The sequence below is a fragment of the Chiroxiphia lanceolata genome, chromosome 21 (genome assembly GCF_009829145.1).
Source record: "Chiroxiphia lanceolata isolate bChiLan1 chromosome 21, bChiLan1.pri, whole genome shotgun sequence".
In the NCBI taxonomy this organism is placed as follows: Eukaryota; Metazoa; Chordata; class Aves; order Passeriformes; family Pipridae; genus Chiroxiphia; species Chiroxiphia lanceolata.
The window spans coordinates 9,776,884-9,803,093 of NC_045657.1; the positions used below are offsets into that span (position 1 = coordinate 9,776,884).

The window sequence follows — 26,210 nt, forward strand, 5'->3', positions numbered from 1 at the left end:
GCAACCCAGGGTTAAAATTGCCAATTTAAACTCTTTAACCAGGACTTCAATGAACACATTTAATTTCACCTCTGCTAAAACTGGGCTCAAACTGGGCTGAGGTTCACTTGTTTGTTTATTTGCACTGACCTGCTTGTCTCGCTGACTGTGCAAGTGACTCATCCCACGTTGTCCTTTAGACCAGAGCAGACCCAGGAACGAAGCTTTCCTGATTGTCAGAACACTGACTTTCATATTAGACCATGACCAGAGTTACTGCATAATCCAATAGTCAGGATTCCTCAGGGACTTGGCAGTCATTCCGGCTCCTCTGGCCTGCTCTGCTTGTCTAAAAGATGAGGTGCTGTACAAACTCTCTGTGTTACTGTGAAGAAAAGGGATTGATTCAGTCAAACACTGTCCTTTGATTGAAGCATTTAGAGTTCACTTCTCAATTGCTTCAGAGACTTAAAACACACAGGCTGATAAAAGCTTCAGGGACAAGTGTCCTCCAATGCATTTCAGGCCACTTTAAACAGAAATGTAAATGCTCACACATGTACCTTGCAGGATTTTTAAAGCTACCATGGCACCTAAATCCTTTCAAATCTGATTATTTGCCACTTCTGCTCCCAACTGATACACAGCACACACACACACACAAATACTGGGGTATCCAATTAACGAAGGTTTGGAACCCGTCAGTCAAGTTTGGAGGGGTGTGGAAACAGACTTAAACAAGCTTCATATTCATTTCTTTGAGTTGCACGTTAGATATTTTAATTATATCATGTTATTAAAGATGTTTTAATAGACTGTCTGTGTTATTCTTGGCAAGGGATCAAAGCAGGGGCGTTATTGTGAACACAGAGTGTTTCAGTGAGCGGGATGGTGGGTGCTGATTTGGCTGTTTACCTCCAGAGCTCTTTTGCTGTGTTTTGCTGTACTTTGGGGGTACAATGGGAACACCTGAAGGCACAGTGAAAGAAAATTATTTCAGATACCTGGCTGCTGGTATCTAGTTGGTGGGAGATGTGCCTACACGTTTTGATGTGTTCTTTGCTCAAACCTTCTGAAGAATGTAGGAAGGATCTAGGCAAGCCTGGGTAGAGAGAAAAAAGAGGTTATCATGGAGTCAGTGATAGCAGGGAAATTCCTGAGACTTCATTCATCCCACACCTGGAAATGCAATCACTAAACAGAGCTCTGTGACCTGTCAGCACAGAGGTGAGCTCTGGGATTCCTGGCTGACATTTGAACCTGCCCAAGAATAATCCTACACTGTCAGCCATGGAAACAAGCAGTGAGATGCCAGGAGCCCCAGGTGCTCTGGCCTGTCAGTCCATTGCACCTTCTTCATTTTGAATAGATCACAGAGTCCAAGAGAAACACAACAATGGCTGGAACTTCCCTGAGCTCTTGTTTAGAAGCTCTGGGACTTCCATGCAGATAATAAGTGAGCAATCAGGCAAGGAGCTCAGCATGGCCCCCTGACTCTTCACTTCTGCCTTGCATGTGCCACTGAGCTGTGCCTGTGAAACCCCTGGCACTGCCATGAGAAAAACAACCTACAACCACTGATTCTTTTCCTACCAGATAAAAACGTTTATAGATGTATTACTAGGTGATAAAATAGATTAGGCTTTTAAAACTGCAGTGTGGTTTTAGTTATAAAAAAAAGGCAAAAAAAATAACAAAACAGGGAATCTATGAGAAAAAATGGAAAATATTCAAAGTAAGATATTCCTTTCTCCCAGCTCTCTGTAGAGCAGCTCCTTCCTGTCAGCACTACGTAAATTTGCAGAATTAATCCCTAGATTATGCAGAACAGCAGAAAATCTACTTAACAGAGGTTCGAGATGAACTAACTCACTTTGAAACAAAGATGCTTGCAGGCCTTTGGTTAGAATTCAATTGTGGAAATGATAATAATGAGGATTTTCTATCTGTCCATAAATTCTTATGTTTATACACAGGTCCCTTGCTTCTCACTCAGGCTGAACCTTGGGAGAGATCTTCTGGCAGATAATTTCTGCTCATGTGCAACTGCAGTTCTGCTGCTCTCAGCAACTGTCAGTAAGAGGAAAACAAAGGTATTAGATACAAAAATTGACACCAGAAAGCACTTTCTCTATTTTAGCTCCAGACACACAACAGGTTGGCTGGCCTGGCTATTGGGGCCTAAATGTCATTTAGGCATGTTTGTAGGAATACATTTGCTCCTGTTTTTCTATACCATTCCAAAGCACCATGGGGTTCTCAACCAGTTACCTCCCACCTGGGTTGTACCAATGAATTCCCATGAAAACTGAGAGAAATAACAGTTGGTTGCCTGCAGTCCCACTCTGCTGTACCAAGTTCATCCCCACAGGATCTGAGTTTTTCTTTCTTCCAGGAGAGACCCAGCCCTTGCAATCTACAACCACTTAGAGGGGTAAATCCAGCAGCAGATGAGAGGAATGCCTTTTAGGCTGGGCTGGAATTAGTATCAGTATATTTTCATGTGTTCTTATACCATGCTTATGATCACATATCTGAGTATCTTTCCAGAGAAATAGGAAAGCCATATGATGTTTATATCCTACCTCATGGACTGTCACTCCTACTTGATGGAGCTAATTCTGAACACACTGAAGAGGAACAGCCTGAAGAAACACTGGGATCAGCAACCTGCAATTTTTGCCACAGCTTCTTCACATAAAAGTCCTCTCACACAGCCCATCAAACCCAGGCAAGTCACAGTGCTTTGATGTTCTGTAGGTGCAGAAATCACTGTTGTGTTTGTACAGCAGTGACCAGGTTTCCACCATGCCCTCGATGTGAGGTGCTCACAGCCTTCCCTGCAGTCAGAGGCTGTCAGATGACACGGAACACGAACTGCTGCTCCCGGAGTTGTGTGGCAATGCCAGGGATCAGTCAGGAGAGGGAGGCTGCCAGGGCAGCCTTAGGAAATCTCCACACAGCCAGGAGCTGCTCCCACCACAAATCACATCATTTAGCAAGCAGGCACTTCTGGGAACGTGTCAAGGAGACTCCTGCTGTGGATGCAGTGGAAAGACACTGCAGTAGGAAGCTCTCTCTATGTGTGGGATGTGAAAGCAGCTCTAACCAGTGATTTAAGGAGCTGTGGCATTGGAAGAACTCCCCTATGCAGGGAGACAGGCACTTGCATGGAGTAGGAATGGAGGCTCTTTTGGAAACAAGGGGGAGAAATAACAATTCCTCCAGGAAGAGGACTGGCCTGGGAATGAAGAGGAGGCTTGAGAGAGACAGAGCATGATAAAATCACTTTTGTGTGAAGGAAAGCTTATTTTTGTTCACAGCAGGGGTGTCACCATAATGTGCACCTCATGATCGAGTTAGGTCACCACTTCTTGGGGGAAATTCTCAGGAGAAACAGATTTCCAAATGAAAGAAGGCGACAGTTTTGGGGCTTATCAGTGGACAATGAACAGCAGCAGAGCTGTGGAACCTTCACGTGAACAACGTTCAAAGTTCACTGGTTTTGAACAACAAGGTAGTGCAAATGCAAAATCAATGCTGAACTTTAAACCACTCAAAATCTGGTTAACTTTACCTTCTGTCCTCACAGTATCACTGACAATATTAAACACTCCTGGAGTGTAAGCTTTGAAGGGACAGGCTCACAGCCTTCTGAGCATAGGAGCTCAGTGGAAACCATCAAACCAAATGGAGGAGCTCTTCTTCCACAGAGCTCATGGTTAAACCTCATCAGGACAGGAGGTTGTTTATGCCAAAAGTTTACAGGGCTGCCAAAGGGTGATTAGATAAATTCATAATAACCCATTAGGGCTAATTAAACGAAAAGTTACTTGCTTGTGCTATGAATTGCCTGAACCACCTGCCACATCCAGATCTGTTTGCTCTGTTCTTTGGTACTGCTGCAGATCATGAGAGAGAAGATGCCTGGCCTGGGTGGGCCTGTGGCTTGATCCCATCCAGCCCTTCTGATTTCTCTCAAGCAGGAATCCCACAGCTGCACTCCTCACTCACCAGTCTCTGGAAGCAGCCCCTCACTTCAAGGAACTTGGTCTCTCAGCGCATAATTTCAAAAAACCAAGATTGTTTATCCTTAGAAGTACAATCAGAACACTAGAATGAGAAAACATCTGCACATACCCACGTCCCACTTCAGCACTACCATAAAAGCTGGAATGACCCCACACCAGCAGCTCCCACACACCCTTGTCCTGCAGTGTCCCTGCCTGGAACTCAGGGCCTCATGATTTAACCTACAGAACCAGAATTAGTTCTGTGATTTCTGTTTGGGCTCCTGCAAGCCCAGGTACAGGCTCAGCTCAGACTAGGTGCTGTTTCAGACAGAGACTTCTGTCTTGCTGGTTAAGCACACGAGCAGACTGACAGCTGCTGCCTGCCTGCTGAGGGGAGGGATCAGCTCAATACTCACTCAGAGGAACACTGGTTCAGCAAAAGGGGAAGGTAATACTCAAAAGTTAAAAGAAAGTCCCTCCCCACTCCCCTCAAACCAGTTGTATTTACAGTAAAATCTGTTTTCCAAGAAAAAAGTAGTAAAATAGTTACAAAACCAAACCAAACAATAAAAAGTAAAAAACCCCTGGGTGAAACAGAAAGGCAAGTTCCAAGTCAGCTTTAACTTCATTATCATGTTTTGCTATGGGTAATACCCAGAGTCTTTGGCCTCATAACAGTGGCCCCTGATGTTTTCTAGTACCCTGTTACAGCATCAATTGATGCAGCAAACTTACAGCTGGGAAGTGTAGAAGCCCCTAAATGAGGTGAAACCTCCTTGCTCATTGCTTGCAGCGGTTGAGGAGAGCTTTCAAAGAAATCAAATACCAGCTAAGACAGATGTCTTCAGTGAAAACCGTTGTGGGAACCACCTTGGTCGAGCTATTCCCTTCTCTGCCCTCCCAGTTGCTTTCCAACATTCCCCACTCCACAGAGCTGCAGCCTCTCCACCAAACCAGCGACCATCACAAACACACTTCAGCATTTGGCTCAGGCAGGACCATGGAATGTGCAACTTTGTCTCCCAGAACGTGCCCAGTGCTCAGTATTTCATACAGAGGTTTGCCCTGGGAGGAATGCTTCATGTGAGCCAAAGTTCTGGCACAGACCTGCTGTGGCACTTGCCAGCTCACCTTCTGGCACACACTAATTAGTGGTGCCACAGCCTTAGGAAGTCACAGGGCTGAGATGGTCGCAGCTCCAGCAGCTCTCCGTGGCGATTCCTGGCTCAGACTCCTGTGTTCCTACTCTCACAGAGAGCTTAAAAGTACTGGCATTTTTTTAAAAATGCAAAAATATTTAAGATAGAATTGTCATTTCCCATTGATGTGCACGTAGCTAAGAACAGAAGTACTCACTGGCTGGGCTAGAATCAGCAAAAATAAATGTTGCACAAATAATTGGAAATGTCTCCTATCCCACAGATATTCAGGTGGCTGAATCTCCCAGGGAAAGCTCTGGAAGCTCAAAATTTAACCACCCACAGGGTCCTACCCCTGCTCTGCAGGAGAGATCCTGCTGGTGTTCCAGAGACAGGTATTGGAGCCTTAACTGAGCAGAGCTTTCCCACTCTCACACTGCCTCTGGGAATGCTTGGGGTGGCAAACATTGCTCACTCCACACATTACAGAGCAGCTTCCCAAACATGAAAGGCAGCACTGGCTGAGGCACAGGCTGTGGGAAGCACAAAGGCTCAGGATTGCTAAGGAAGTGAGGAAATAGATGGCACTGACGTGCAGGCCTTTGCTTTCCTGGCCCTGGCTGAAAAAAAAAACCCAACTGTGTCTGCATTAAATCCAGCAGCACCTGTACCAGGAAACATCATCCGAGCCCTGTAGTGGCTCCCCTGCTCCATTTTAGGGAGGGTTTTCCAGGGCTTCCTGGATGCACACATTTGTGAACGCTGTGCTGAGCACACCTGATGAGAATTGATGCTGAATGTTACTTTCCTGGAGAGCACGACACAGGCAAGGCATTCTACATTCCCTGCCTTTAATCAGAAAGAAGACTGTATTCCTTTTGTGCATTGCTCTGAAGAGATGGCAATCACATCCTGGAGGAAAAGCTGTCTTACTGATTAGTACAGCCTTGTAGGAAATCTTGAGCAAGTCTTGCCCAGATTTATCCTGGCTGCCTCTGATACTTAAATGATGCTGCAGTTTTTGGAATTGGTCACATCAAACACCATTACAGAGAAGAGAAATGTGTTGTCAGTGGTGCTGAGCTGGGGTGGGCCAAGGCAACCCTTTTCACTGATTCCAGTGTGAACACAGCCCAGAGTTTGCTATTCAATCAATGCCTGTAATTAGTGGATAAATCTGGACCCTAATGGCTCTGCATTACTCAGCTATCTCAAAGAAAACTGCATAAACCTCCTGCATTCCGGTTTCAGATGTGAAGGATGAGCTCTGTGTGTCTCCCTGGGCACCTCTGAGGCTGACACAGGTCTGTCCCAGGATCCTCTCAGGTTCCTGATGCTCTGGGGCCTCCTCCCAGGGTCTCCGGGGCTGCTCCAAGAGTTCCTGGACTCCTTCCAGCACCTCTGTGGGAATATGATTTTATATGCCAGAAATATTGATCACCATAACCTTTATATTAAGCCAACTACCAGAGGCTATTCAACCTCCACAGGGCTGTTCTTCTGCAGCCACCTCCTCGCCTGATGCAGGCACAGGATTGGATTATTATTATCCAGGCACAGATCCCAGGATATGTGTACAAGGAACAACATCTCTGTGTGTCACATGAATGCCTGAGTGACACAGAGCTGGCCTGGTGTGCTCTGTGTGTCGGCAGGATTGAGGTCACTGCTGCCTTTGCCTCAGCACAACGAGGCAGGAGGGTGAGACTCCCTGGCTTTAGGAGCCTCTTTCAAGTTTTTGCTACAGTGTAAAACAAGAAGAGATGCTGGGACTTGTAGACCCCAGCTGGCATCCAATGAACACGTATAACCATAGAAAGGCTCTGCTGAAACAATAATCAAAGTGTGCTTAATAGAAACTGTGACCAATGGATGCACTGGCTGGGCAGGAATGTGCTCACAAAGCTGGGCGGTGGAATAAGGGTCAAGGCAAGGGTGGTTTCTCCAGCCTGGGGTGTTCAGCTGCCTCATGACAGGGCTGCAGCACCACATGCAGCTCAGGACACAGGGGCCACCATGGGGAAGCCCTGGTGAGCACACCCACCTCACACAGAGCCCCTCACAGAGGCACTCCCCTCACAGCACAGGGGAGCTGGCACTGAACGGTTTCAGCCTGGCCCAAGAGCCCTCATGGCCCCACGACCCTTCATAGCCCCCCCGAGCCCTCACAGCCCCATGGACCTTCATGCCCCTCAAAATGCTGGACCTCCTGAACCTTCACAGCAGCAGACCACTCATGGCCGCCCAGGCACCCACAATCCCTCAAAGACCTCCAAGCCCTCACAGCCCTTAAGTCCTTACGTCTCCCAACCCTCAGAGCCCCATGGACCTTCATGGCCCCCTCACAACGGCTGGACCCCTGAGCCCTCACAGCCCCCAGGTCCCCCAAACCCTCGCCGTTCCGTTCCACAGACCCCCAAGCCCTCACACTCCCCTAAACAGACCCCTGAATCCTTACAGCCCTCCAAGCCCCCATATCGCCCAGACCCCCACGAACCCTCACGTTACAGTTACAGCTCCCCAAGCCCTCACAGCGCCCTGAACTCTACCAGCCCCTCAAAGAGTGCCTTTCCCTCACACTTCCCCCCTCCCTCCTCCCCATGTCCCCCCCAGCCCCTCTTCTCATCTCCCCCTCCCAGGCGCGAGGTCGCCATGACAACGCCCGCGCGCGCGGCCCCGCCGCCCCTCGGGCGGGACCGCGCGCCAGAAAGTACTGGAACGCCGCCGCAGCCCGCGCGTGCGCACACGGGGTAGCGCTGTCGCCCCCGCCTCACACACACAACGCTGCTGCGGCGCCCCCGGGGTCGGCGGGAAGCGGGACGGGGAGGGAGAGGAAAACCAATGTAGGCCCGCGGGGAACCCGCCCCTGTCCCGCAGTGAGGAGGAGCCGCCGCCTCCGCTGCGCAAAGCGCGCACACGGCGCCCGCGAAGGAGCGGCTGCGGCGGCCACCGCCCAGCGCCCGCTGCGGAGTCACTGCGACGGTTACCAGGGCACGGCCCCCGCGGCCAATCAGGCGGCGTGAGCTCATCCCCCGGGGCCGCCGGCCAATCGCCTGCGACATCAATCATTCAATTCGGCCAATGGGGGAGCGCTTTCCAGCGGGCGGGGCGGGCCACTCGCGGGCCGCGGTTCCCCCACAGCACAGCCAACAGACAGCGGGGCGGGACCAACGGAGCCAACGGCTTGAGTGACAGCCACGCGGCCAACGGGATCGTCTCGCTTGTGGAGCCTCGTTATAAGCAGACAATCGTTGCTGCGCGTGGACTCCTGTGGCGGGGAAAAAAGCGGTCTGCGCGCGCATTCCGCTGCTATATAAGGGCTGGCGGTTGTCTCACGCAGCCAGAGTCGGTTGGGGGGAAGGTTGGGGTCTGTGGCAGTGCTCGTAACAGCCGCCATCATGAGGGAAGATCGTGCACCTGCAGGCCGGGCAGTGCGGCAACCAGATCGGTGCCAAGGTCGGGCGGGGAAGAAGGGGCTTCGGGGGGAGGGAGGGAGGGGGGCGAGAGGGGCGCGGCTGGGCCCGGCGCGGCCGCCCTGACGCGCTTCTCTCCGGCAGTTTCTGGGAGGTGATCAGCGACGAGCACGGCATCGACCCCACCGGCACCCTACCACGGGGACAGCGACCTGCAGCTGGAGCGCATCAATGTATACTACAACGAGGGCCACGGTAGGGCCGGGCCCCTCCCGAGCCGCCCCCCCCCCCCCCCCGGCTCCCAGCGCGCCCCCCGGCGCCGCAGTGAGGCTCTCCGCTGTGTTCGCAGGCGGCAAGTATCGTGCCCCGCGCCGTGCTGGTGGGACCTGGAGCCCGGCAACCATGGACTCGGTGCGCTCCGGCCCTTCGGGCAGATATTCAGGCCAGACAACTTCGTGTCGGTGAGTGCAGCGGGGGCGGGAGGAGCCGCGGGGTGGGGGCAGGGCCGGGCACTGCGGGCTGCCCCGCCGCACATGCTCCGAGGGACCGGCCCCGCCCGGGGCTAATCCTGGCGTGGAGCACCGGGATTGCGGCTGGAGCAGCTCCCAGGCGGCACCAGAGGTCGTTGCTCTTTCTCATTCTTGCTTCCGCCTCCCGTTGCCACACCGAGAGAAACGGAGTGCTGCTGTATCATTGATAATTAATGTTTTGCCTGTGGCTGCCGAGCCACTGCGGAGGTGCCTGTGTGAACCCACAGCCCTTGCTCTCGATAAGAACTGAAGCTTTTTCGTGGAGCCTGATGCTCTAAGCTTTGCTTGCAAGCAATAAGCAGGAAGCAGTGACCGTAATCTAATACAAAATGGCTCTTTTCCAGGTCAGAGCGGAGCAGGAAAACAACTGGGCAAAGGGCCATTATACGGAAGGTGCTGAATTAGTCGATTCTGTGTTAGATGTTGTAAGGAAAGAGGCAGAAAGCTGCGATTGTCTGCAGGGCTTTTCAGCTTACTCACTCCCTGGGTGGTGCACAGGCTCTGGCATGGGTACCCTTCTCAATCAGCCAAATCCTGTGAGGATACCCAGACCGATTATGAATACTTTCAGTGTGGTGCCCTCCCCTAAAGTGCAGATACCGTGGTAAGAGCCCTACAACGCCACGCTCTCAGTGCACCAGCTGGTGAGAACACGGACGAGACGTACTGTATCGATAACGAGGCGCTGTAACGACATCTGCTCAGAACGCCTGAAGTTACGACCCCCACCTACGGGGACCTGAACCACCTCGTGTCCCGGCCAACCATGAGCGGTTTTCCACCACCGCCTGCCGGTTTCCCGGGCCAGCTCACGCTGACCTGCGGAAGCTGGCGGGTGAACATGGTCCCCTTCCCTCGCCTGCCACCTTTTTTCATGCCCGGTTTTGCCCTCGCTCACGAGCCGGGGGAGCCAGCAGTACCGGGCTCTCACCGTGCCAGAGCTCACCCAGCAGATGTTCGATGCCAAGAACATGATGGCAGCGTGTGACCCGCGTCACGGCCGCTATCTGACGGTGGCCGCCGTCTTTAGGGGCCGCATGTCCATGAAAGAGGTGGACGAGCAGATGCTCAACGTTCAGAACAAAAATAGCAGCTATTTTGTTGAGTGGATCCCCAATAACGTTAAGACAGCGGTCTGTGACATTCCACCTCGCGGCCTCAAAATGTCTGCCACCTTCATTGGCAACAGCACGGCCATCCAGGAGCTGTTCAAACGCATTTCTGAGCAGTTCACTGCGATGTTCCGCAGAAAGGCCTTCCTGCACTGGTACACGGGGGAGGGCATGGACGAGATGGAGTTCACAGAGGCTGAGAGCAACATGAACGACCTGGTGTCCGAGTACCAGCAGTACCAGGATGCCACGGCCGAGGAGGAGGGGGAGTTTGAGGAGGAGGCTGAGGAGGAGGCAGAGTAAAGCTATGCAGTTGAACACCTGTAAATTTTGTTTAAAGTTGTATGAACTCTCTCTCATTCAAAGGTTCTGTTCGTGTTGTGTTATTATTGCTGTTTCCGAGTCACTCCCGATGCTGTACAGGCACCATTAAAGCAGTTTTCACAGTGCAAAGCCCCGTCTCCTCTGTTCTTTCCGGTAAGCTTCCCGCGTGCCGTTCCCGTAGGTGAGCGAGTACAGGTCACGGAGGTCTGGAAAAGGAACACGGTGGACTTGGCATGAGCACCCCACGGCAACGCCCCTGCTCTGCTGCCCTCAGCCAGGTGATGTGTCACTGGCGTGGTGACAGCCCTGCTGTGGGAACTGGAGAAATTCCCTGGTATTCCCTTGTGATCAGGTACCGCTGGAGGGGGACACACTGACACACAGGGTGGAATTGGCTCCAAGCTGTATCTAAATTTAGGTCCCTGCCTGTGCAGCCTGGCAGGGCAGGGGCTGAGCAGCTGCTGGGCTGGGCACGAAGGGGCCACTGCAGGTTTGAGCTGCCTGGGCATTAAGTGGTGCCAGCGAGTGCCACAGCACTGAGGGTGTCCCTGGCACCGGCTGAGCTGATCCACGGCAGCTCCTCAGCTCTACAAACCCAGGGGGGAGCTGTGGCCTGGCCCAGGAGTGCTGGGGACAGCTGTGACAGGCTGGGTGGCACCTACTGCTGGGGGCAGGTGACACCAGAGCTGTCCTGTGCACACAGCACTGCTGCAGTTGCCCTTAAATCACTGTAGGGAATTTGAAATTAAATCAGGTGTTGGTGCAGCCTCTGCTTTTGGGGTGAGCTGAACACCTGACAGTGACATTGGTTTGTCTCATGGAAACCCTGTATTAACACAACACATTTTTACTGTGGAAAAAATGTGTTCAGTGTCACCTGAAGTGACAAAGCTGGACAGGAGGGAACAGGCTGCTTCCCTGCTGGAGAAATTCTGGTCAGGGTTCTAAATCATAACTGCTTTGGTTTAAAGGTTTTCTGCTTTAATTAATTTTCTCCACCCAGAGCCAGACTGGTTGGAGCAGTTAAAACTGTGCTGACTCCGGTGGCTCCTGGGGCAGGGAAGTGGGAATGTCAGACCCGCACAGAACAGGCTGTAGGGGAAAGATGGCAACAGATCCCTAAAGCCTGAATTAACACTGAGGAGTTATTTTTGCCCTTGATTTTAGGGTGGGCTTTTCTTGCTCCCTGACTGGCAGGGTGTCCAGCTGGGCTTTTCCTGCCTGGTTTCCCAGGTCCTGTTGCAAGTCTCACTAAAGCCACACTCACTGCCTCAGCCTCTCCATCAGCCACAGCCCAGCCCTTCCAGGATGATTTTCCCACTCTTTGCTTTCAATTCTTCCCCATTTTATCTATTTTATTATTTTCCCTCTGCACTACAGTAAGGACAAGCCATGAGTTTGGTTCTCCCTGATTTCCCACCCACATTACTGAGCTGAGACCAAACGCAGCAATGTATTAGTCGCTGATTTGTTGAGATTTTAGCCTGGTACTTTCCCCTTACACACAAAATTCCTCCAGAGCTCTCCTTTTAGGCAGCACCAAGACCTGACAAGGCTCAGGCAGGCACATGTCCTGATGGCCAATCCCATTTCCCACACTTTTTGTGCCATCTCAACCCCTTTGTATCATCTACCTTTTGCTTTTTATCTTTTAAGTTTTTTAGAACAGAATCCCTTCCCTGACATGTGACCAGTGGGGTGTCACTGAGTCTCTCCTGCCTCAGTAAGGGGCTGGTGGCTGGAATTGTGCCCTGATGAGCCTGGCAGTGGGAATTCTGGGCTCTCCTACAGCAGGCACAGCTCCAGAAAAAAAACAACCCTCTACTACCTGTGTGGAACATTTCAGCAACTGTTCACTTCCATGCCACTCCAGCTAATAACAGCACTACTTAGCACAGTAATTAGTATTGGTGACTTTCACTTTTCACTCAGTTGATGAACTTACGTGGCACAAAGCCTGTGTAGGCAGGTTTCAGTCCACCACTGTTGTAGATTTTGGTGTCTGGCCAGTGTGTCAGGGGAAATCTCATGCCCAAGGTGAAAGGTGGATTTTTCTTCAAAAGCTGGAAAAGGAAAAAAACCCCACAACAACATGAAACGGTTTATTTTAAAAAGTACTATTTTTACCAAAGTCATGTGCTTTGACTCTACATTACATAAAATATTTAAGCCAACATAAAGCAACTCTCTTTCCAACCCTGCTTTTTATAATTAAAAGCCACATTGAAATCTCTCCTTTTCCACTCCATAAGTTTTTCTCCTGGCAGGTGTTGGCAGCAGCCTTTGGCATTGCCCAGAGCGAGTCCTGACCAGCAAGTCCAAGTCCTAAGGATCTCTGCTGACCTTGGGCATCATCCCCAAGTCCTAAATGCCTGGTGCTTTGCTGTGAGCCAGCAGTTCCTGCTGGAGCTGGGCACACCTGTGCTGGGTTTGACCCACGAGTCCCACAAACAGCAATTAGCCTGTAATTCCCAGGCCGGGAGGAACAGGAAGGCTTAGGGAGCATAAGAAGGGAGAGTGTAAATCATCTCCTGGGAGAGTCCCTGCCCTCCGAGGGGCTGAGCAGGGGGGTGGGTGTCACAGCCACCTAAAGGTGTCCCTGGAGCTGTGCCACCCCCTCGGAGGGGGGGTCACACCGCGGGGCCGCGGAGCCCTTTGTGGCTGCGGCTCCTCAGACAGCGCTGGGGAGGGAGGGGTGTTACTGCCGGGTGCAGGCAGGGAGCGGTGATCCACGGCACAGCCCCGCACGTAACCTAGGGCAACAGAGATTTAGGGCAGAAGATTAGTGGCTTGAAGTCAGAAGCCATCTTAGGTGGAATTGCGGTGTGATTCTCTCTCCTTTGCGTGCCTGTTCCCTCGGTGCTGCTGAGCCAGCCTGGATTGCGCCGGATCCTGACACCTCCCGCTGATTTACTGCACGGCAGTGAAGGGGCAGAAAGGCTCTGCAAGCAGCACATTTAGCTTGGATGATGCCTGGGGTTTGTCAATTCCTGTTCACGGCAGCAGGGAAGGAGAAGGAAGCCGGAGCGGGGAAACACATCTCGGCCAAAGCACGTCGTGCTCAGCCCCCTGACTCATTTCTTCCCAGTTGATTTCTCTGAGCTGGGGATGCTCAATCTTGGATGTTTTTCCTACATCAGAGGCATGACAGCGGCTCCCGGGGAGCAGGAAGGGCTGGAATGTCGTAGCCTGCTCTCAGTGAGCTCATATGCGCTCACCGGGGCTGGACCAGCGAGGCTGCTGCATCCCAGGGGTCTCTGCATCCCAGGGGTGTCTCTGCATCCCAGGGGTCTCTGCATCCCAGGGGTCTCTCTGCATCCCAGGGGACTTCCCTGCATCCCAGGGGATCTCCCTGCATCCCGGGTGCAGGAAGGGATGTGCTTTGAATACAGTCTGTTAACTGCTGTGGGAGGGATCTCATTTTCCCGTGCAGGAGGATTATGTGGCATTGTATGGGAGCTCTTACAATACAGTTTTCCAGTAGGGATATTTCTCCCAAAAAAGGAGGAGAAAGAAGATCTAGATCCTTTTAAGACAAATGATGTTAGTAAAGCAAAAAGACTTACAACCAATTAAAAGGGAGACACATTCACCCAAGCAGCACAGGAAGCCATTCCAGCACTGCCATCCAGATGGAGAAGATATATTCCATAAGGGAAGTGCAGAGAGTTGCATCCTGTATTTCTGCACTCAGAGCAACATTTTTAACAGCCACCTTTGACCCAGCCCTCAGTAGATTTGCTTAATCCTTTCATGAACTCGTTTATCCTCCCTTAATGTCCCAAGGAAACAAGTTACAGAATTTAGACACTCATGTTTTTTTCAGCGTTTGATTTGTACTTATAACCCACTTCTGATCCTACCACTGAAAATTCAGGTGGATCAGCATCAACACTGTGCACATTCTTATTTCAGCAATATGTGATTTACCTGGTAGTTGTCAAATTCCTTCATTGCCTTCCTGACACCTGGGATGTAGGTCAGACCAAGATTGTTGGTGAAGCAGGGGATGAATCCGGTGTAGCCTTGGGATGAAGGCAAGAGAGAACATTTTCTGCTTGAAAACACACATATCATTTAAGGATCACCCAGTCTGGAAGTAGAGGAGCCTGGGATGAATATAAAACCTCAGAGTATACGAAGGGAAATTTAATCTATTTAAATTTAAAATTAACTCTTACTCCTAAAGCATCTTCTCTGAAAGAGATTTTCCCTATGATTCCCAAGGAAAACACAATGGGCTGAACTGATTTTTGTTGGTCTCCATGAGTATGGAAGAACCATTTTCTTACAGTCTTTCTTTACATCAACAGCTCTTTCATGTTCTCTCCCAGTTTAATACACATTCAGGCACTAACAACCAGGTGTCCAACCTTTCCTCCTTATCCGCTCTGCCCATCCAACACGTTTCCAGGACAGAAACTTAAAAAAACACAGAGAGGTAGAACCTAAAAGCATCCAAAGCTCCCTCTTTCCAAAGGAATGCTTTGGAGAAGGAGATTTGTCTTCTGCATCTTAAAGCATGAATGTTCCCTCATTTTAACTGAAATATTGTGATCCCTGTATTCCTGTGGAGTGAAATATCCCACCCACTGGTGTTAGGCCCTCGAGGGGGAGCTCAGTCCAACACCCATCACAGCTCTTCTGCTGCACAGGAACCTTCTTCCAGAGCAAGTATAAATCTTGTAGGACAGGGTTCATACCTTTATGGGGGAGCCACACACCACTGTGGGTGGATTTGGTGATCAGAAAAACACCTTATTTCAGGGAGAGGAATAACTGCCTCAGTGGGAACAGATGCTCAGAGCCACTGGGGTGGGACAGAGCCCACAGCCCATCTCTCCTCACTTTCTGGAGCCTGCAGGGAGCTGAGGTGGCTCCTGAATCCCTTCCACCTGTCCACTGGCTCTCAGCATCACACCCACAGGGGTGACAGCATCCCAAAGAAACGCCCCTGCATGGAGAGGAGCGGGGGCATTCCTCATCCTAAAGTGTTCAAAGGAGCTGGAGCAACTGGCCAGTGCCTCTGAGGTTTCCCCATGGGGGAGAAAGGGTGACCTGATTTCTTCTGAGGTGGCCTTGTGCTGCACATGACCCCCCTCTCTTTTACCTAAGGTGACTTTCTGTCGGATGGCATTTGGAATAGGCAGTACTGGCAATGGATCTTCTTGTTCCTCATACGGGATTTCAGCCCCTCCTGGCAGTGTGAAGCCTCCAGTTTCGAGCTGTTTAATATAGGAAAAATAAAATAAACACCAGTAAAACTCGCTTCTTCCCTTGGCTCCATTGCTTAAACCTCTGCCAGAGCCTGGGAATGGCAACTGCCATTTCCAGTTCTTCCCAGCTTCATATTCAGAGCTATTCCAAGGATTTCTGGTAAAGTCAAATTACTGGGTGAGTAAGCAGTAGATCTTGAAGAGAGAGACCTTTGCAAAATCCCCATGGAGATCAAGGGGAGCTTTGGGCGTGAACTCATCTGCAAATCTGTTTCTGAGGGCAAGGAGCAGGAATACCCCTTCTTGGGATTTATATCCAAGCCAGCTTTTGACTCCATACGTCAAACCTCTAATCTCTGCCTTCAGAGGATTTGCAGAGCCACGGCTGCTGGAACGTGACAGATGCTGTCAGTGGCTTGGGAGGGAAAGCAAGGCACAAACACGTTGGTCCAGAGTGACACCAGCTGTGGGAGGCTCGACAGCCCCAGCTCCAGAGGCAAATCCCAGAACCTGTGTTTGAATGAGGGGTAACGATGGTCGGGGCAGTTACGGGGTCAGAAACCTGGCACATAACCAAAGGTGCTGGGAGTGCTTCTTTTCAGGGGCAGGAGGAGGGTGGAATCAGGGCTCCAAGGGCACCCAAAGCCTGGCTGCTCAGCCCAGCAGGATCTAGTGACTGGGGCTGAAGCTAAGCCCAACCAAGCCTTTTTGGTTCGGAATCACAAATAACGATTGAAACAACTTCCAGAAGATGCAGCAGATTTGCCACTGCTGGAAACACTGGTGTGTCTGACCTTCCTCTACACAGCACCCCAAACCTTCCGCCCTTGCCCTTGCCATCCACGCCCATATGAGATTCCACCCTCACGCCCCTGCCCAAGGAGATCCCCCCGTGCCCACCAGTCCCCGACCCCCCGTCCCTCAGCACTCACCGCCCTGCTCTCTGCGCAGGGCCCGCAGATCTGCCCGGCTCCAGGCCCTTTCCCCTGGCAGCACGACAAGGGGACCTCGGACAGCTGCTTCTCCCTCTCCTCGGCCGCGGGGTGCAGGGAGAGCCCCCCCGGGCCCCACTGGTTGGGCCAGGTCTGGTGTGTGCCGGGCGCGCCCGAGTCCGCGGGGCGCTCCCAGTGCGTGGGGTTCATGTGAACCATCATGGGCTCGTCCTGCGCCCGCCCCGGGCCCGGCAGGGTGGGCCTGGGCCCGATGAGCAGCTCAGGGGAGGTTGCTGCAGCATCATAGGGAGAGTAGCCTGTGGGACAGACAGAGTCAGGAGGAAGGAGTGGCCCAGGGTGGGATTCCCATCGTTTGGACCCCTCCATGCCCCTCTGTAGGAAAGGAAAGGAAACTGGAATTCAACAGCGTGGAATCATAGGATAGCTCAAGTTGGAAGGGATTATCCTACAGGCTGTGAGTGCCATCAGCTCCACCAGGGAAACCTGCACAGAAAACCTGCACAAATACAAGTCAAATGACTTAACATTTATTCCTAAGTGTCACTTAAACTGTAAAACACCAGCCAAGGCAGGAGGAAGGGGAGATGAGCTGAGCTGGTAAGAGCACGGTGCTAATAACACCAAGGTTGTGGGTTCAGTCCCTGTACAGGACATTCATTAAGACCAGTCACAGCACTCGAGGGAATGGCTGGAGCTGTGTCAGGAGAGGTTTAGGCTGGATATTAGGAAAAGGTTCTTCCCCCAGAGGGTGGTTGGGCACTGACCAGGCTCCCCAGGGCAGTGGGCACAGCACCAAGGCTGATAGAGCTCCAGGAGGGTTTGGACAACTCTCTGAGGGACAGGATGGGATTGTTGGGGTGTCTGGGCACTGGATGATCCTTGTGGGTCCCTTCCAGCTCAGGATACTCTGTGATTCTGTGAAAAAAACCCATCCTGTATCCTTAACTCCCTGTGGCTGCATCAGCTCACCCCAAACACCAAGGAATTCTGGCACTGGCACCGTTGCTGCTCATCGAGGAAAGGCTCTGCTGTAACTGGGAATGGCAAGTCTTTAAGGCATAAAAGACTTATCCTACATCCAACATATGCTAAATATCTCCACTGTGAACCAGGGACAGAGCCCTGCAGATCCACTCAGCGCAGGGACAGCTGGGCTTGGCAACTTCTCTCTGATTTTCCCTTAAAAACCCCTGTGATGTGGCTCCCCAGGTGCCCCAGCCCCGTGTGAACCCCCAGCCCAGGCACTTCCTCGTGCTCTGTGCCAGCAGGGAAGCCCATTCCTCCCTCCTCAGTGGTTCCAGAGGAGGATCACTCTTGCACCCCACAACCACCATTTCCTTTTTGGAAAACTGCTACTAGCTCAGCCTTGTCTTTTTAAAACAAACCAAATTCCTCCCATTTTTGTGCTCGTAGGTCACTATTTTTCCACCCTCTGGTCATTACAGCCTTCCTGTGACCTCCTCTTGGGAGGACATCTGCATCCCAGTGCAAAGCCCCAGGGATGAGGCATCATCTTCCAGCAAAGGCTCCATCTGGAGAGACTCAGTTCGTCTGCAGTTCTGGGCCAATGGCTGAACTCAGTCTTAGAGGTCTTTTCCAACCTGAATGATTCCATGATTTCTGGGGAATTACAGTGCAGAGCAAAATTTGCCCCTTTCCACAAGTGTATAAACTTCTGATGGGCATTTAGGTTTACAATCTGCCCATAATTGTATGATAAATTGTATAGACTGTGTGTATAACTTTGTGAAGTAGGTATAATATGCTCCATCTAACTGAATTATCAAGTGTCCAGGCTGGCAACAAAATAAAGAAAAATCCTTGATGAAAGCGATTTTTCAATCCAGTGTGCAAATTTTAAAGCACAACTTGTCTTATTTCTTAGTTAATTATTAATGAGAATGTTGCATCTGCTCTCCTTCTCCCACAAACTGAAGCAAAAGGAAGCTTAAATTGTTTTGTACTTGAGAAATCCACATGAGCTCCTTCTTATGACTCTGGGTTTTGCAAACTGATTGATTCAGAAAGGCTGCACAGTGAGGCACTAAATGAAAAGCCAGGAGAGCTCTGAGCATTTGATTTGAGTAAATATCCACATTTTCAGGTCAGGTTCCTGCCTGTGCCACAACCTCCTCAGTGCCAACACGGATGATGGATAACCCAGCACAACCCTGGCTGATGTCATGGAATCACAGAACGCCCTGACTTGGAAGGGACCCACAAAGACCATCCAGTCCAACCCCTGGCCCTGCACAGACACCCCAACAATCCCACCCTGTCCCTCAGAGCGTTGCCCAAACCCTCCTGGAGCTCTGGCAGCCTTGGGGCTGTGCCCACTGCCCTGGGGAGCCTGGTCAGTGCCCAACCACCCTCTGGGGGAAGAACCTTTCCCTGAGATCCAACCTGACCCTGCCCTGACACAGCTCCAGCCATTCCCTGGGTCCTGTCACTGGTCACCAGAGGCAAAATATCCCCAAGCAGCAGAGCCTGACCTCACTTCCAGCCAGAAAACAACATGGGATTCAACTGACAGAAGCCAGCAAAGTACTTGGTGCCCATCAACGAGGCTTTACCAAAACCAGACCTTGAGAAAAAGTCCTGAGACCAGCTTTGCCAAAGGCCACCACAGGCCCAACAGTGCCATGAGCTCTTAGATCTCCATCCCAGAAAACACCCAGGGCAGCACCAGAGAAGGGTTTAAGGGGTGGCACAGTGACAGCTGGGCAGCAGGAGCTGTTGCTGGGGAGTTACCAGCATAGCAAGGTGTGGCTCCCCATGGCCACGTTCTCCAGCATCTCACCAAGGGGCAGCAAACGTGAGCTCTGAGCTGCAGATGAGGAGAGAACCAGGAGAAGGGTGGGATAATGAGAGAGCAACTGGGTCAGCTGGTTGGTTGGGTCTGTCCAAACCCTCTTTTGGTCCAAGGAAATGCAAATTTAAATGTCCAGGAACGAAGGCTGTAAACACCACCTGTGTAGTGGAGACCTGGAGACCTGGATCCTGGAAATCAGGGAGGCCAAAAGTTTGGAAGAAGGTACACGGCTTGAATTCCCAGTGGGAAATGGGAAAGCACCACTTGGTGTGGCCACCCCTGAGGAAATAAAGACTCAGATCCCACATGGGCACGTTATCCTTGTGTTCAGGCTGGAGAAGGCTCAGTCCCACTGTCCAGGGCTCCACAACAGCTACAGCTCAGCCATAGGGGGTGGGACATGGCAAATGTGCTCCCAAGGGGCTGAGCAGGATGGCAGGGCTGTGCCCTGCTTTGGATCTGCTCAGCAGGGACCAGACACTGCCCCAAAGGGCTGGGACTTGGTAGGAGAGTCCTGCAAATTCCCAGCACTGGGAATCTACATGAGCATGTCTCAGTGTCTGATGGAGGACATGGGACCCATTAAAGAAGGGAAGGGAAAGAGAGGGAGAGGAGGAGATGGAAGGCACAGGAGCCCTTCTGCTGAGCTGAGGAGCAACAAGAAGCCAAATTAACCCCAGTCAGGAAAGGATTGGAGGTAGGAGAGTCAACCTCCCCAGAAAGATGGATTTTAGCCTGTGGAATTGTGCTGGGTTTGGCTGGGATAGAGGTCATTTTCCCTGTAGTAGTTATTCTGGGCCCTGGTGTGGGTGTGTGAGCAAGAGGCTGTGTGGGGTTTAACCCAATCCCGACAGGAATCTGGGAGAATCGGAGAGTGAGTTCATAAAAAGGCATAAAATCACTTGTCTTCATCTAACTAAAGATAACCTGGGAACTAAAACTCTCCTCTCCACTGGGCACCAACATGACAATCCCCACCCTCAGGAGCTGAGGCCGAGAGCTCCAGCCCCTCACCGTGCTGCCCTCCAGGCACCTGCACTCCTACCCCACAGCTGCTCCCAGGAAAAGGTCCCATTTCACCCAGGAGCCAACCAAGGGTGGGCACAGACCCCCCTGCAGGTGACTGACCCTGTGCCCATCAGCAGGGCCCGTCCTGGTGGAGGGAGGAGACCCGAGCTCTGCCCACCTGGATGCCCAAGGAGGGAACTGAACTCACTGACAGTTTTCAGCTTGTGCAGCGGGGCCAGCACGGAGCGGGGGCTCATGGCCACGGCAGGGTCTGTCAGCACATCGTGGGTGGTTCTGCCATAGGTTTTCCCAAACCTGTAGGTGTACTGAGGGACATAGCCCGTGTAGCTGGGGAGGAAACCAGAACAGAACCGTCACCGAGATGGAAGGTGCCCTCTGGTAGATAAACTTGGAATCACAGTTTGAGTTGGAAGGGACCTTAAACACCATCCAATTCCACACCCCCCATGGGCAGGGACACCTTCCACTAGCCCAGGTTGCTCCAAACCCCGTCCAACCTGGCCTTGGACACTTCCAGGGATCCAGGGGCAGCCACAGCTTCGCTGGGCAACCTGAGCCAGGGCCTCCCCACCCTCTGAGTAAGGAATTTCTTCCCAATATCCCACCTAACCCTGCCCTCTGGCAGTGCAAATCTGCTGCAGAGCTTTTGTGTGCTGGGAACACCACGTCCAGGAGCACCTGGGAGCGCTTGAGCCCAGGAAAGGTGGTTGTACAGGATGTGCCCCTGAGTGGGAATGAGTTGCTGCCACCGGAGCAGCAGCACGAGGGGAGAGCTGAGGAGACACGTGTGGTTCCACATGAAGCCAGGAGGGTGGGTCTGGGTTTCACACACATGTTTTCGTGTGGCAGCATGAAAACTGGCTCATCGGTTCCCAGGCATGTGCAGGCACAGGCTCTGGTTTGTGGAGGAGCACGGGATGAGCTCAGGGAGCAGCACCTGTGGATGGGAAAACTCCCAGCGGGAGCACGGCCTGGGCTGGTCACTTTGGCAGTGCTGACATCCACAGACTCCCAGCTAAAATACCATTCCCAGTTCAACATGCCCCAGTTTAAGCTTTGCAATGCCTCTCTGCTCTGACACAGTAACTGGGAAATTCCCAATGTCTCTTGTTCAATATTGAAACTCAAAAGCAGAAAAATTCCTTGCTTGGACCCTCCACCCCTCTCCACTCAGTTCCAGGCTCATGGGCCCCCCCAGGCACTGCCTGGCATGGGGGAGGCAGGGGTGGGCAGGCAGCTGCTCAACCCCAGGAACAAACTCAGCTCTGTTTTTTTGGGATCTCTGGGCTGCCTCTCTCTCTCAGCCCTGGGACAGGCAGTGTGACTTTGGGTGGCTGAGGGTAGGGCAGGTGCTGGAGCTCTGGCTCTGCTCCGAGTCACCACGAGAAACTTCAGCTTCTCCAGTCTCAAATTTCCTAATGGTGATGTTATTCCACCACTGAAGGAAGGCAGAGCTGCCAGTTGCAATGGACAGACAGAAATATTCAGTCAATGAGCCCGGCGTGGAGCCAGGGACAAAGCCAGATGATGCATGAGGATCATAAGATGATGAGTAAGTACTTTCCCTTCCAAATAGTTTAGGCAGCAGCGAGCAGAGCTGTGCATTCACACTTGGCAGGTTTTCCCACTTTGCATGCAGGATCCCTCCCCAGCAGCCGCCGGAGCAGCTCGGTGGCTCATCCCCAGGGACTTCCAATAAGTTCTTGCAGCATGGGGAAGCAGCACCAGGATGATAAAGCTGAGCAAGAGCACAAATGACACAGCCTGGGTAATTACAGGATGGCTGGAGGGATTCTGATCATGAACAAAGTAATGGTTGGGCTGAGAGAGGATTCCATTGCCCAGCAATTAAACACGAGTAACCCAAGGAGCCCAGCGAGTCAGTCTGGGTGCCCGGAGAAGGGATGTGCCAGGGAGGGAATTACAGTGCTGCTGATAAAAGCTTGGGGAAGAGACCAACCTCAGCAGGGCTGTTTGTGCCCCTGTGCTGGGGACTGTGATGCAGGACCCCGAGGGATCCCCATTTTCCCAGTTCAAGCTGCAGTGGCTGCTCTCAGGCCTCACTGGAGAGCAGCAATCACCTCCTGGCCCAAGGCTGAGCCCATTTCCCTTTTCTCCTGCTCAGCCCTATCTCTCCCATCACCACTCCCCAGACTGTGACACCCAAACCTGCTCTGCCTCCCTGGTCTCCAACCTTGGCCCTGAGCCCATCCTCACTCAGCTCCAAACCCTTCCCAGCTCTGCAGACCGAGGGCAGGGTGGGCAGGGCTGTGCCCAGAATTCATGGACTGACCCCTTCTCTGTGCACCAACGTCCCAAATCATCCCACTCCTTGGGTAGAGGCTTCCCAAAGCTCTCAAGTATGGCATTGGCATTTTCAAACTCCTGCTGTGACCATTCATAGAATCACTGAATCAACAGGGTTGGAAAGGACCTCTGAGATCATCGAGTCCAACCTGTGACCCAACCCCACCTTGTCACCCAGACCATGGCACTGATGCCACATCCAGGCTCTGCTCAAACACCTCCAGGGACGGGCACTCCACCCCCTCCCTGGGCAGCCCATTCCAAGGGCTGATCCCTCTCTCTGCAAACAACTTCTGCCCCATGGCCAACCTAAACCTGCCCTGGGGCAGCTCAAGGCTGTGCCCTCTTGTCCTGCTGCTGGTTCCTGGCAGCAGAGCCCGACCCCCCCCGGCTCCCCCTCCTGTCAGGGAGTTGCAGAGAGTGAGAAGGTCTCCCCTGAGCCTCCTCCTGTCCAGGCTGAGCCCCCCCAGCTCCCTCAGCCTCTCCTCCCAGCACTTGTGCTCCAGCCCCTTCCCCAGCCTCATTGCCCTTCTCTGGACCTGCTCCAGCCCCTCCATGTCCTTCCTGAGCTGAGGGGGCACAACTGGGCACAGCACTCCAGGGGTGACCTCCCCAGTGCCCAGTGCAGGGGCAGAATCCCCTCCCTGCTCCTGCTGCCACACTGTTCCTGATCCAGGCCAGGATCCATTGGCCTTGTTGGCCACCTGAGCACTCTGGCTCATGTTCAGCTGCTGTCAATCCCCACTCCCAGCTCCCTTCCTGCCTGGCTGCTCTCCAGCCACTCTGTCCCAGCCCGTGGGGCTGCCAGGGGTTGTTGTGGCCAAAGTGCAGGACCCAGCCCTTGACCCAAGGGACAGCAACCTTTGATCCCCTCATTGTGTTCGTGGTTCACCAGCACATGGCACAACTGGTGACATCTGTGACACACCTCAGTTCAGGGAGCACTGTCTGCTGGGCTCTGGCAATGCCCTTCAGGTAGCTCCTCCTTGCCCTCAGCCACCCAAAGCAGATGCAAAGCAGCACTCTCAGCACCCTCAGGGCCACGAGCCTGCACAGCACCAAGAAATGCAGCAGCAGAGTTTGGCTGCTCCTCCTGCCTGCAGAGTCTGGGACAGCCCTGGAGAGGAGCAGCCCCAGCTGCTGTGTCTGTGCTGGGCTTGGAGCTGCTCCCGGGGCAGCTGCCGCAGGCAAGGGAAGGTTTGGAGGCTTTTGGGGTGCAAGCCCAGTCACAGCCCCCTCCTTGCTGTTCCTCCTCTTTCCCTGCCAGCACAGGGCTTTGACAGCACACACAGAAAATCACATCAGATGGCCACAGCAATGCAAAAATATGCCAAAAAACCCCAACCCCAGAGCTTATGTAAGCATGGAAGGTACAGAGATCAGTAATGGAAAAATCCTGCATGTCACTGTGATGGGAAGGACTGATTGGATCAGCACTGCAGGAGGAGAGTTTAGGGAATGTGCTCCACCCTCTATTAGTGGCTCAGGATCTGCCTCCTGCCCATACCTGCCCTGCACCCAGGGGACAGGGCTGGCCTTCCCTGTGCCAGGCCTGGCATTCCCTGTGCCAGGGCTCGCAGCCTGGTCAGGCACCAGCTCACCTCAGGGTGGGCTAATCTGACTGATTTTGTGCCAACAGCAGCTGGTTTTCCTCAGGGGCTGTCCAGCCCTTCCCAACCCATTCACAAGTCTCACAGACCACAGGACCCCAAACACAACTTCTCTGTTCCCAGTGAAGCCAATCCCTTATTCCTGCCACTCCTGTCCTACCTCCCCCTGTAATTCATTCCCTCTTACCCCTGGCAGCTTGGTTTCTTCTCTCCAAGCCTTTAGAGGAGAATGTCACAAACATCTGTGGAAAGAAATCCTACTACCTATGGACCAGACCACCAGTCCCTGACTCATTCCAGACCTGGCAGCAGGACTGTGGTCCAGCCCATTGACCAGAGAGTGCCATGTCTGTGCAACTATTTACTCAAAGGAGACTTTCAAAAATCCTTGGTGCAAAAATTATGACAGTTCAGAAGCCAAACCCTGCACAGTAGCTCTAGTAACATCTGGCAGCTTAAAAGAAATGGAAAAAAAAAAAAGGAGGGGAAAAGAAAAATTTTGGCTTTGCCCTCAATGTGCTTTGCCATGGTCTGCAGTTCTACCCTGCTGGAAGGTGCTGCTTCTCCTGGAGCTCTGTCTCCTTCAGAGCACTGTTACATGGAATATTTAATAGTGTCTTTAAAAAAAAAAAAACCAAAACATCATGAGTCATAAATACTACATGATCCCAACCAGAGCTATTTGCATCAGAAATGGACCTTTTGGATGAACTTCAGCACTTACCCAGGGAGGTAGTAGGGGTTTCTGGGGAAGATGTTGTTCCCCCTGGAGGCTGCCATGGTGATGTTACATCTGGTGGTGGTGGAGGGGGAAGGAGACACAGCCTGACTGGTCTCCAGGGGAACCTCTGTGATGTCAGCACCTGACAGAGCTCCATCTGCAGCACAGAACTCCTCAGGTTCTCCTGGACACAGCTCTTTGTTCCCCCACCTGGAAGCTTTGGATGAGCACAGCGATTTCATGGTGCTTGTCAGGTGTCCTGAGGGCTCAGAGCCCTGGGGACAGCGGGGCCAGACGTTCCCTGTAAGCAGCCCCAGCACAGATACATGTCCATGGTGTGGTTCGTGGCCAGTACAGACTCAGGAGAGCCTGGCTGTGCCTGCCTGGCCAGGCCAGCACTGCCCACAGCTCCTGCTGCAGGTGCTCCCACCACAGAAACCTCCAGGCTCCGGTTCAGGGATTCAGGGGGAGGCTCAACCCTCCTCCCCCCACTCCTCACTGCCCTCCCAGGTCTGGCTGTTGGAGGATGTGATCCTTCCCTGCCAGTTCCATGCAGGATAAAGGCTGTTCCATTCCCAGTGTTGTATGGTCACGGTGTCTGGTGTGTGCTGGGTCTCTCCCCCTTCAGCTGAAGAACACAGGGCTCCTGTTCACTGAACAGCCCAGAACCCTACAATGGTTTGGGTTGGAAGGGAGCATAAAAACCATCTTGTTCTAACTACCCAGCCACGGGCAGGGACATCTTCCACCTGCCCAGGTTGCTCCAAGCCCTGTCCAACCTGGCCTTGGACACTCCCAGGGATGGAGCAGCCACAGCTTCTCTGGGCAACCTGTGCCAGGGCCTCCCCACCCTCACAGGGAACAATTTATTCCCAATCTGAGCTAAACCTGCCCCCACCACCCGCCCCTGCAAAAAATCCCCCCCCCTCCCCCGCTTTCCTGGCTTGCCAGAGCAACTGGGCCCCAAATGTCCTCAAGTCAAAGATCCCCCCATGCCTTTTGGCACCAGCATCGTTTCCACCAACCCCAATACCAGTCACCAGCCTCACTCA

At 52.5% G+C, this 26,210-nt stretch overlaps 2 protein-coding genes and 2 long non-coding RNA genes across 5 annotated transcripts; 1 reads left to right on the forward strand and 3 right to left on the reverse strand.

Annotated features, from left to right (window-relative positions):
* Positions 1–413: 413 nt before the first annotated feature.
* Positions 414–4,044, reverse strand: LOC116797230. Its single transcript, XR_004360595.1, has 3 exons — positions 3,813–4,044; positions 1,853–2,049; positions 414–1,081 (listed from the first exon to the last, which is right to left on the reverse strand). It is a non-coding gene; the product is annotated as an uncharacterized LOC116797230 (long non-coding RNA).
* A 549-nt stretch (positions 4,045–4,593) lies between these two features.
* LOC116797229 lies at positions 4,594–7,749 on the reverse strand. Its single transcript, XR_004360594.1, has 2 exons — positions 7,176–7,749; positions 4,594–6,532 (listed from the first exon to the last, which is right to left on the reverse strand). It is a non-coding gene; the product is annotated as an uncharacterized LOC116797229 (long non-coding RNA).
* Positions 7,750–8,916: 1,167 nt separating this feature from the next.
* Positions 8,917–10,639, forward strand: TUBB4B (tubulin beta 4B class IVb). The gene is given in 7 exon segments (XM_032708588.1): positions 8,917–8,965; positions 8,968–9,005; positions 9,419–9,716; positions 9,719–9,852; positions 9,855–9,908; positions 9,910–9,963; positions 9,965–10,639. Coding segments are annotated over 7 exon segments (1,122 nt in total). The 5' UTR covers positions 8,917–8,946; the 3' UTR covers positions 10,490–10,639.
* FAM166A (family with sequence similarity 166 member A) lies at positions 10,557–25,286 on the reverse strand. 2 transcript variants are annotated; one of them, XM_032708587.1, is made up of 7 exons: positions 25,162–25,286; positions 20,708–20,847; positions 16,659–16,975; positions 15,621–15,735; positions 14,441–14,535; positions 12,456–12,573; positions 10,557–10,716 (listed from the first exon to the last, which is right to left on the reverse strand). In XM_032708587.1, exons 1-7 carry the CDS (start codon positions 25,215–25,217, stop codon positions 10,628–10,630), a joined length of 930 nt encoding a protein of 309 aa, XP_032564478.1. In that variant the 5' UTR covers positions 25,218–25,286; the 3' UTR covers positions 10,557–10,627. The 2 variants fall into 2 exon arrangements, with proteins under 2 accessions (XP_032564478.1, XP_032564476.1); XM_032708585.1 differs by having other exon boundaries at positions 20,678–20,847.
* Positions 25,287–26,210: the final 924 nt, after the last annotated feature.